At 51.4% G+C, this 10,369-nt stretch overlaps 1 protein-coding gene across 3 annotated transcripts; it reads right to left on the reverse strand.

Moving 5' to 3' along the window:
• Window positions 1-338: 338 nt before the first annotated feature.
• On the reverse strand, window positions 339-9,427 carry MINDY1 (MINDY lysine 48 deubiquitinase 1). Of its 3 annotated transcripts, XM_045790591.2 has the most exons (11): window positions 9,276-9,427; window positions 8,801-9,173; window positions 4,886-5,702; window positions 4,460-4,517; window positions 3,988-4,052; window positions 3,422-3,580; window positions 2,976-3,078; window positions 2,494-2,636; window positions 1,562-1,753; window positions 1,101-1,244; window positions 339-878 (listed from the first exon to the last, which is right to left on the reverse strand). In XM_045790591.2, exons 3-11 carry the CDS (start codon window positions 5,336-5,338, stop codon window positions 798-800), a joined length of 1,398 nt encoding a protein of 465 aa, XP_045646547.1. In that variant the 5' UTR covers window positions 5,339-5,702; window positions 8,801-9,173; window positions 9,276-9,427; the 3' UTR covers window positions 339-797. The 3 variants fall into 3 exon arrangements, with proteins under 3 accessions (XP_045646547.1, XP_045646549.1, XP_045646548.1); XM_045790593.2 differs by lacking the exons at window positions 8,801-9,173; window positions 9,276-9,427 and adding an exon at window positions 8,268-8,742; XM_045790592.2 differs by lacking the exons at window positions 8,801-9,173; window positions 9,276-9,427 and adding an exon at window positions 6,804-7,095.
• Between the last annotated feature and the right edge of the window lie 942 nt (window positions 9,428-10,369).

The raw sequence follows: 10,369 nt of genomic DNA on the forward strand, positions 1-10,369 counted from the left end.
TCAGAAATAGAGGTAGCAAAGGACCCGAACAAGCTGCCCTCCCCTGCCTGGGAAGTCTTAGGTTAGCAGGGAGCACAACCCCCAAATGCCATCTGTCCAAAACAGGGACTTGGAAACCCACCTCCCAAATTAGATTACCACTCCCATTGAAGACTATCAAAAACTAGTAACAAAAACAGAGAAGAAAATAAGCAGGCTTTGGTTCCCCCTGCTGGCCCTGTTAGAAATGACAGGCAAAGCCACCCTTGGGACCTCTATAACCTACCTCCCCCACCCTTTTGCATTCCTTAATTGGGTCAAATACTTAACCCCAAGTGCTGCAGGGCAAGGCAAACAGATCTCAGGAAACAAGTTTTATTTCCAAACCCCTAGGAAAGCATTACAAATAATGGAGATAGAAACCCAAACCAAACCCTGAAACAACTGGCCAGCAGGATCGCCAAGACGACCCAGCCAGTTGCGGGGGTGGAAGTAGGGGAGATGCATTCTAGATGGGGACCTCACCCTGGAGCCTGAGTCCGTGTATGAGTGTGACTATTCCGGAGAAGGGGAGCTGGGACCCCGAAATCCTCACCCCACCAACCCCAGTGTTGCCCTGATGACTGGGAGGCAGAGAAGGTGGCAGCACATGCGGGCGGGATGTTACCAAGTCCGACCTTGGCGTTTACTGCCTGCTCTGATCCCCCAGAGTCCATAAATAAGTTACCCTGCGTATGTCAGGGCTTGAGCTGGGGGAGCAGGCAGGATAGCCATCGCCTCCGAAGGAAGAGGCAGGGCAGCCCCAGCACTGGGCAACGCTACAGGAGGACACAGTCTGACTCTTGTTTGGGCCTCTGCCGACGCTCTCCGACTGGGCGTCCAGACGTGGCTCCTCTCCCCTGTATGGGATTTAACAGTGGGTCACTCGCCAGCCTGGACAGAGGTTCCAGATGGACACAGGGGCAGGATCTGGAGGGGCGGTGGGGAAAGAAGATGGGACCCAGGGGACAGGAGCACCCGGGCATTACAACACCGAGTGTCTGCCCCGGGCGGAGCGTGGCGGAGCTCTGGCCCGTGGGAAGGGGAAGGCCCCCCGATCAGCTGGGGGGAGGCCCGCTCACCTGCGGGGAGGTCCGCGCCTGCGCAGGCTGCACTGCTTGTTGCTGCTGGTACTCCTCCTGCTGCAGCTGCTGGGCCAGCTCCAAGTCGCTAAGACCCAACGTGGCCTGCGGCTGCTGCTGCAGGGACAGGGCAATCAGGTAGTCCTAGAGAGAGGCCAACAGAACAGGAGTGGTGAGGTCGCTGGGGCCTGGGGGACACTCAGGCTGGCTTTAGGTTTCCAAACCCATTTTTCTTCTTCGGATTCATCAGCTTTTCCTCCAGAGCAAAACCCACAGCCAAGTACGTTCTGTGTGGTGACCGAGAACACACTCCAAGCACGGAGGTGGTCCGGAGGTGACAGGAAGGGGGCACAGGTGTCGCGTGTCATGATGTCTACACGAGGAAACGCGTGCTCCTCGCCTACATCGAGGAGCTGGTTAGCAGACGGGCTCTCCGCACCCTTCCCAAAGAGCCCACACACCTGGTCTACCTGCCGCCGCTTTTCGGGGGAGCCGCTCCCACCTCCGGCTCCAGGCCCCTTGCCGAGGGAATGACTCAGGTGGAAGTCAGAGTCGCAGAAGCAGCTGTCTCCATCCACGTTGTGCAGGCTCTCCCACACCACCTGCTCCTCCTGCAGGAAGCCCTGGTCGGTGACCAGTAGGTACAAGTGGCTCTGCAGAGAAGAGGACGAAGTTCGTGGCGGGATAGCTGGCCCAGCGGCGCTCTACTGCCAGAGGTGAGCTGAGGCTCGGAGACCGTCTGAATCGTCTAGTGTGCCAGCTAGAGCGTGTCCGTGGGAGCACACGCGTCTCTTACAGTCGTGGGGAGAGGGCCGGGATGTCTGCTCTACGGTCAGCTGGGTGTGAGCATGGCAGTCACTGTGGTCAAGTGTGAGTCCTCGGGGCTGGGGTCCCACACAAGATGCTGCTTCCTGCCCTACTTCTCGTGGGTCTCTGGGCTCGCTTGGTGGCTATGAGGATAAATCCCTTTGAGAGCCAAAGACCTTTCCCTCTTCCATTTAATTCCATTCCCTTCCTGGGAGAGGACTTTACTTTCCTGTCCCACTGAGGGCAGGCTGATTCCTTAAGGCTTGCTCTGGCCAATGAGAAGGTAGCAGAAATGACTGGTGTCATCTCTAGGCAGGAGCATTAAAAGCGCGTGCATGGTGTCCCTCTCTGGGTCCCAGAGTGAAGATGATGTGGGACAGAATGGCAGCCAATCTGCAATGACCATCCAGCATGAGAAATAAACCTCGGCTGTGGTAAAGCGCAGGGATTTTCAGGGTCATTTGTCACCTGGACTTAATCTACCCTATCCTGCCTGACACACTGACCCGCAAGCAAAAACCACGAGGAAGGGATAGCAACGCCCGCTCTCCCCCCCCGCCCCCCGCCATCTCCAAAGCCTCATCACCTTGTGCTTAGTCATGGTGCTAAAGTGGTTGTTTCGGAAAAAGACGCTAAGTTCACCCTCCTTGGCAGCGGCCGTGAGCTCACACAGTCCGTGGTAGGTCAGCTGTGCTGCGGAGGTCTCCAGGAACTGCTCTGCGATCAGGCCTGTCGGAAGAGCACAAATCGGGCCACGAGGGCTTGGCTTCAATCCAAGGTCCACAACAGGAAGAAGGATCACCCAGTCCCTGTGAGGAGCCCGCAGGATGGTTCTGAGACCCCCCAAAGCCTGGCTGTACTCATTCATCCAACAAGAGTGACTGAGCGGCTGCCTTGCGCCAGGCGCGGCTCCAGGTCCTAAACGCAACAGCCAGTTCCCCAAACTCTCGCTCGTGGGGTTTCCGTTCTAGGGGGATGTGGTGGGGGGAGACAGACGGTAAGCAATTAACCGAAGCAGCCACCATTCCCTCCACGTAAGACCCACAGGAGAGAAAGCAGGGCCGTCACCTTCTGTCACAAGGTTGGTGTCGCTCGAGTGCTTGCAGGTAATGATCTTCTCCACCAGCTGGTTGTAACTCAGTTTCCCAACCGCGCTCACGGCCTCAGGACTCTGCATGGGCAGTGGGGTGGGGTGGCACCAACACAATGAAGATCTTTTTAGGAAGGAAATGAAGCACGCCCACAGGACTGCAACCCTATAACCAAAGGTTCCTGAAACTTTCCATCTCTGAAGAGCTGACCTTTTTGCACATATGGTTTGCCTGTATTTGAATGTTACCTCTCCCCCCAAAAAGGTTAAAATTCAAGGAATTCTGTACTGAGTCCAGCCTCTAAAGCCTATTCCCTTTCCAAGCCAATCTAATCCCTAACTCCCTAACACCCACCCCACAAAATATTGCTTGTCTGTCAGTTTGAGCTGGAGAGAAGTCTCATTTGGGCCACCCCGCCCTCACCTGTGGGTCAACAAGCCAACCATGGTACAGAGGTATGCCCAGGAGGTCAAAGATGCTGCACTCAGGAGTGTACTCAAAATCAGAGACCCCCGTGAATCGCACGTTGACATCCAGACCCGTGGCCAGTTTAGGCAACACTGTCATTGCGTCGTCCACATTCTGGGGTTAGAAAAGGAAATGCTGCCTTTATCACATCAACACGTTATACGTCTTCAACTTACACAAGGTTATATGTCAGTATAGTCTAATAGAGCTGGGGAGAAAAAAGAAAATGATGGCTACTCTAGCCTCCCCTCCCCTGACTGCTGGCTCCAGAAATAAAAAATTAATCCTGTTGCTTTTCTTCCCTGGTTCTCTTACAGGCCACTCCATTCCTCCCTTGCCTCAACCCTTCTTCATCTTATATAAAGGAACATATTTTCTAGGACAGAAATCTACCCTCCTCCTGCAGAAGGAAATCGTCGTTCAAGGGCCCTTCCTGAGAAGCAGAAGAACGGCTTCTCTTCATAGCCTAGGTGTCCCCTGACAAACCGGCAAACTCCTGTGCCCCCAGACCTTTGCCTCACCTGCTGAAAATTAAGCTGAAGTCCCTCTGACTTCTCCTGGGGCTTGATGGACAAGAGGCAGTCTCCTACAAGACAGGACCCCTCATCAGCTTACCCCAATTGTGCCAAAAGCTGCTTCCTCTTCTCCTGGAGAATGGTCACAGACCACAGACTTTCAGAGCTGGAAAGAGCCTTAGAATCTAACCCAGACCTTTCCTTCTCAGAGGAAGAAATACACTCACGAAGGTGAAGGGCCCACCCAAGGTCACATTGAAAGCTCAGGGCAGAAGTAGGGTTACAATTCCCGACTCCTGACACCTTGATTTTTGCTTTTCATCCCCCAGCCTTGCAGAGAAGCCCTGTAGACCTTCACCCTCCTTGCCACATCAGAGCCCCAAAAGGGAAGTCCCTCAATATTCTGATTTCTGGCTGAGTGGAAAGTGTAAGCTCTCGAACCTTCTGTGTAATTCCTCTCCAAGGCCTAATCACTCACCAAGATGGGCCATGAGCTCATCTGATGTGATCACTTCCTTCTGAGGGGGCAGCTTCACCTGGAGGCAGAAGGGGTGACCAAAGGGTTAGCCATGTGTACATCTTCCTCCACAGAGCACTGAAGGAGAAGTACATAGAAGGATGGGGGGAGGGGGAGGGCGTGGTGGGAAAGAAGGCTTGCAACTGCAGTGAGGGAATGAATGTGAAGTATTGTGAGACATTCGCACTTGCTAGACAGTAGAAGATACAAGAGTAGGACAGAGAATTGTTTTGTTTTGTCTTATCTCACTTGTTCAAGCAGGAGAAATACAGAGAATAATCTGGAAAGTTTTGCCTGGTCTGAGAACAGCAGGATATTCAAGGAGGTGGGTCAGGGAAGAGGGCTCTCCTCAGCAATTTCTGAGCCCTCATCCAAACTCCCTCTTACCTTCCACTGAAGAAAGAGGATGTTCATGATGGCAAGGAGAGGGCAGGGGCCGTTAGTGCTCTGGGTGATGATGGGTGTCCGTTCTCCCTTCCAAGGGATCCACTTCACACAGTAGAAATCTAGCTCAGGCTGTCGGGCCCTGGCGGGCAGGGGGAGCTCCTGGGACCTGGAGCAGGCCCCCACTGTCTCTACCTCAGGCTGTGCCCCGTGGGCTGGCCCCAGTTGGTTTGAACTCACATCAGGTGGAGGGGACTCCAGGTTATCCTTGCCCTCGGCCGGCAGTGAAGCCTGGTCTGCTGGCTCCTGTTCTCCAGCTGCCCCATCAGCAGCTGCAGCACCCCTGTCCTGGGGGTGCTCATCTGGTTGTGACAGGACCTCACGGTTCTCAGGGCTGACTGCTTCTGGAATCTTGGCCTCACTAGAGGCTGGAAGCTCAGCTTGATGGTGTTCCATGGTCAGAAGAGGTCAACTGCGGGGCACCAAAGGACTTTCCTGCCCTCAGGGAGTTGCCTAATCTAGGCTTGGTATGTAACAAAGAGACCAATCCAGTAAGAAGGAAGTCATTGGGCTGGAAAGCACATGGACCCAGAAAAGTCTTATTAAAGGACTCTAGTATGGAAGGCTAGATAGCGTCTACACAGTCACTGCTGGCTACAGGGAGGGCATGTCTTTCTCAGATGGGTAAAAAGGGCCGCAGCCTGAGCTCTTTTCACCTCTCCCTTGCTGTGGCCACATGGGACCGATGAGGGTACAGGGCTTTCAGGTTGAGAGGAAGGATTCTGGTGGGATTGAAGTCATTGGATGGAGTCAGCCTTCCCTGAAATGATAAGGACAAGGAATGGAAAAAAGGTGGAGGGAAAGGGAAAGTAAAAGGAGAAAGAAAGGAAAAAGACAGAGAAAGAAATGTTAATGTTGACCCTTGAACAACGGGGTTTAAACTGCACGGTTCCACTATAGGCGGATTTTTTCTGTAAATATATGAACAGTACTGTAAATGTATTTTCCTTATGATTTCCTTGTTTTGTATAGTTGACACACAACTTACATTAGTTTTAGGTGTATTCCTTATGATTTTCTTAATAATCTTTCCTTTTCTCTAGCTTCCTTTATTGTAAGAATACAGTATAGAATACACATAGCATACGAAATAGGTGTCCATTGACCGTCCATGTTTTTGGTGAGGCTTCCAGTCAACAGTAGGCGATTAGCTCAGTCTGGGGGGAGTCAAAAGTTACACGTGGATTTTCAACTGTATGAATGGTCAGTTACCTAACCCCTGTGTTGTTCAAGGGCCAGCTCTACTAATGGTTATTACTACAGTCATCTTCAGCTCAGCCTGTAACAATCATCACGTTGGTAACCGCCACCATAGCCACGACGGTGGCCACTCCTCCGCCCTACACCAAACCCCGCCGCCCGGCTGTTCACGGACCGCCCAGAGCCCACGCAGGTATTCTCAGGGTTACCTCTTCTCCGCTCCACTCCAAGGGCGAAAAGATTAAGTCACAGAGTGCTTGGGGTGAAGAGTGGAGATACAGACAGACGGTATCATGTCCCAAAAGATAAAACACCAGTGAGAAAGAAGTCTTTCTCCTCAAAGGACTCTCCCGAACTTTACACAATCCCAAACCACAGCAAAAAGGTTTTGGGAGGGGCTTCCTGTAGGCCCAGGAGAGGAAATGTAGGCCTTGGGGATTTGAATCAGAGACTGGTTCTGTAAGTCACTTCAGCACAAAAACCACTCCCCCGACAAATTCTGTCACTAGGAAACTCTTGACAGCGGGAGTTGAGGTAGCAACTTCTCTTCAGTTCCTCTCTGCTCCCCGAATAACCTAAACCCACAGATACTCTCTCACTCACTCTTTATACAGAAGGTGACAATGCTGATTATTGATTTATGTAAGAAATACTCGCTCACGGGGCGCCAGGGTGGCTCAGTTGGTCGGGCTGCCTACTCTTGATGGTGGACTCAATTTCGGCTCAGGTCATGATCTCGGGGTTGTGAGATCGAGCCCTGTGTGTCATGGCTCCACGCTCAGGGGGGAGGCTGCTTGGAGATTCTCTTGAGTTCTCTCTCTCTCTCTCTCTCTCTCTCAAATAAATAAGAAAATCTTAAAAAAAAAAAGAAAAGAAAGAAAAGAAATACTCCCTCGTGATGAGCACTGGGTGATGTATGAAGTATTGAATCGCTATACTGAAACTAATATAACACTATATGTTAACTGGAATTAAAATAAAATATTTATTTATTTATTTATTTATTTATTTATTTATTTATTTATTAAGATTTTATTTATTTATTTGACAGAGAGGCAGCAAGAGAGGGAACACAAGCAGGGGGAGTGGGAGAGGGAGAAGCAGGCTTCCTGCTGAGCAAGGAACCCGATGCAGGGCTTGGTCCCAGAACGCTGGGATCACGACCCGAGCAAAGGCAGACGCTTAATGACTGCGCCACCCAGGCGCCCCTAAAATAAAAACTTAAAAAAAAAAAAAAGGAAATACATCCTCTACATTCATCTAACTACCTCCGCGTGTGTTCTGTCTATTCCCACCCAGGTCATCTTAGATGTAAACCCTGGACCTGTTTAACCTGTTCTCTATCAGCACTAAGCATCGAGTCCAGCACAGACATTTAATTAAGGTTGTGGATAGCAAACAATACAAAACCATAAACCCTGTCCCCTGGAGAACATCTTCCTTCAACCTCCTAGCTCCCCTCTCCCTCTCACTTGGGGCAAGAAAAGGAGAGAAATTAGACTTGTCAGAAATCTTGTCTTTTCTCCAGCTCCCTCCTAACCTGACACTATGCTTCTTTCTCGTAAAGTGGCAGGAATTCAGGACTGCGTTAAGGCCTGGGAGATGAAGTTGAAAGACAGAAAAGTTACCAAAAGAAGCCTGGTCACCCAAATCGATCCTCCTTCTGCTTCAAATATAATTTCTGCTCGCTGCATCGCATTTACATGTTGTTCATTCCGAATCAGAATAGCAAAAAGGTCCTGCGCACCTTACACTTTGTTCCCTCTCTTGTCTTTCCCCTTCCCTCCCAGATGACAGTTAGGGCGAGCCTTGGAAGCAGAAACCAGAGCCCGAGGAAGTTAGAGGAGCTTGGAGAAAAGCAGTGTTCATTTCTTCTCTTTTCTGTCCCATGATAGAAATGATCAAGAATTAAGCAGAGGTTGGGTGGCTAGCTGGGGAAGGGGATGAGCCCAAAGGAACCAGGTGCTGGAAACTGGAGGAAGCTGGGTCTCTGGAGAAACCGGGCAAAGCTGAGTGGGCTAAGTCTTAAGAGATGGAATGGAGGATGTCCACTCCACAAGGTGACTCCTGGTGGGGTGGGCACCAGTATGTCAGAGCAGGAAAGGATGAGGGGGAGGGCACTCACACAAATCCGGATTTCATTCTTTTCCTCTTCTTTTCTCAAGTCCCACGCATTCTCTCCTGCTGGAATTATCCTCTGGCGGTGGGTGAGGAGTTAAAATAGCCCTGGCCCCTCCCTCGCAGCAGCAGTAAATAGCCAAAAGTTGGAAGAAGCATATAAAATGGGCGGGTAGCTTCAATAACACACGCACACCCCCAGGAACTTTCCCACTGCAATCTCCCTCTCAGTCTGGCCCAAATCTTCATGCAACTACGGGTTTAAAATTTTGCCCCCAAGTAAGTCAACCACCCCTACCATGCCCTGTCTATTTGCTTGCAAGCGAGAGGGGGAAGTTTTCATCAAACCAAGGAAATGAAGGGACCAAGCTCGTCCCTTTTACAAGCTCGTGCCTCCTGCCTTAGCTCCTCTCAAAATCCAGACTTGTAGAGACCAAAAGTGGAGGGACATTCCATGTCACCTCCCCAGAGCTGCAGAGGAAAAAGAGAACTGGGTGGGGTGGGGGGGGGTAAAGGAAATGGTTAAAACAAAGTTTTTACCTTAAAGAAGTGGATGCTGTTCCAGGACTAAGAACCAGGGTCCAGCCGTGGCAGTTCGGTGAGGAAGGTGGCTACAGTGACCCCAGTTGCCACAGCCCCAGCTGCCTTCCAGCTGTCAGGGCCAGAGCTTGTCCAGGTCTACACAGGTTTACGAGCGGCTGTCCCGGCTTGCTCGTGGCCACTTCCGGACTCACGCCCACGACTGGGGTCACCAGAGGAGGGTGGGGGCAGGCAGGAGTGCAGCCCAGGTGCTCCCAGGTCGCTCAGAGCGTCTGCAGGTTTCCTGAGTTGCCGAGTCTAGGGCGTGCGCTCCAGGCCCGGACTACAAGCTGGTTTCCAAAGGAAGTTTGTGGTTTTTCTTCTTTCTTTCTTTCTTTTTTTCCCATCGGGACAAAGAAAAATTAGTCAAGGACAAGCTCCCTGGAGGAGGAGGGGCTTGCCCAGCACTGGAGAATTTCCATCAGGGCTTTCTGACCTGGTCAGCAGCTTGCTGATCAGTAGCGAGGGAGAGAGAAACAAGAAGAGAAAAACAACAGACCCTTTCTCTTCCCTCTGCCTGCCGCGGGAAGGGACGGAGCGCTTGTGCCTCTCTGGTGAGAACAGGGAAGAGCAAGTGCCCTTTGCTGAGCGCGGGGAGGAGCAGGACTGGACAGCAGCGGCTGGTTGGATTGGGGCTTTCTCGGTGGGTTTGGCAGGCCTTCGCTCTGGATCCACAGAGGCAGGGCCAAAGAGCATGATATTTGCATATTTACTCATTTAAAGTTAAAAAAAATCCTGCTGCTTTCCAGGCCCTTACTGTATCTTTTTTTTTCTTTCTTTCTTTCTTTCTTTTTTTGTTTTCTGGTCTAGAAATGGAACTGGTTGGGCTGTGCCCCGGTGGTGCAGAAGGTGTGGAAGACTCCCCAGGCTCTGGGAGGAGAGGCAGCAGGGAGAGAACCAGCTGCGCAAGCAGGAGATCCAATACCCCTGTGCTCTGGTCCTTGTTCCCAGCACAGGCCTCAGCTTCTCATGGGTCACCTCCTTTCAATTCTTGGGGGGGGGGGGGGCAGGAAAAGCTGGCAGTAAGAAATAAAGGGGTGGATCAATAAAGAAGGGGGCATTTGATGATGGGAGTACACTTATTTGCAGTACCCTGCACTATGGTGGGGCTGGAAGGTGGCAGTTAAGGGAGGTTGGAACCCAGCTCCACATTCTGAAGGGCCCTCCTAACTTGACTTACAGGGCGGCCGTAGGATGAAACTTCAAGCAACTCGGAAGGCTGAAAGGGCAGTTTGAACAATTAGGGAGGCAGGGAGCAAAAAACCCAGGTTACAACAGCCCAGGGAAAGGAAGAGACATTTGCCAAGGCTGTAGACCAACAGACTCCTGAGTTGTAAAGGAAGTAGCAGCAGGAATTGTCAAGAGACCGCAGGTATTAAGTAAAGAAGAGGTGTCAAAGATTATTCTAATGTTTTTATAACACGGACAGCAGAAAATTGGCCGCCATGGGTCAGTTTGGTAAAGGGGAGAATTCGAGAAAGGAGGACTAAGAACAGTTTTTGCCTTTTGTAATTTAAGATGTCAACCACA

This window comes from Ursus americanus, chromosome 12 (assembly GCF_024610735.1).
Source record: "Ursus americanus isolate L20-20 chromosome 12, mUrsAme1.1.p, whole genome shotgun sequence".
Classification (NCBI taxonomy): Eukaryota; Metazoa; Chordata; class Mammalia; order Carnivora; family Ursidae; genus Ursus; species Ursus americanus.

Bases quoted from the DNA above. Each gene is read 5' to 3' on its own strand.
- MINDY1 (XM_045790591.2), bottom strand. From the start codon at position 5,338: ATGGAACACCATCAAGCTGAGCTTCCAGCCTCTAGTGAGGCCAAGATT. The intron at 2,637-2,975 runs GTGACGGCCCTG...CTCTTCCGACAG, and splicing joins CACCAACCTTGTGACAGAAG to GCCTGATCGCAGAGCAGTTC. The intron at 879-1,100 runs GTGAGCGGGCCT...AATCCCATACAG, and splicing joins AGGCGCGGACCTCCCCGCAG to GGGAGAGGAGCCACGTCTGG.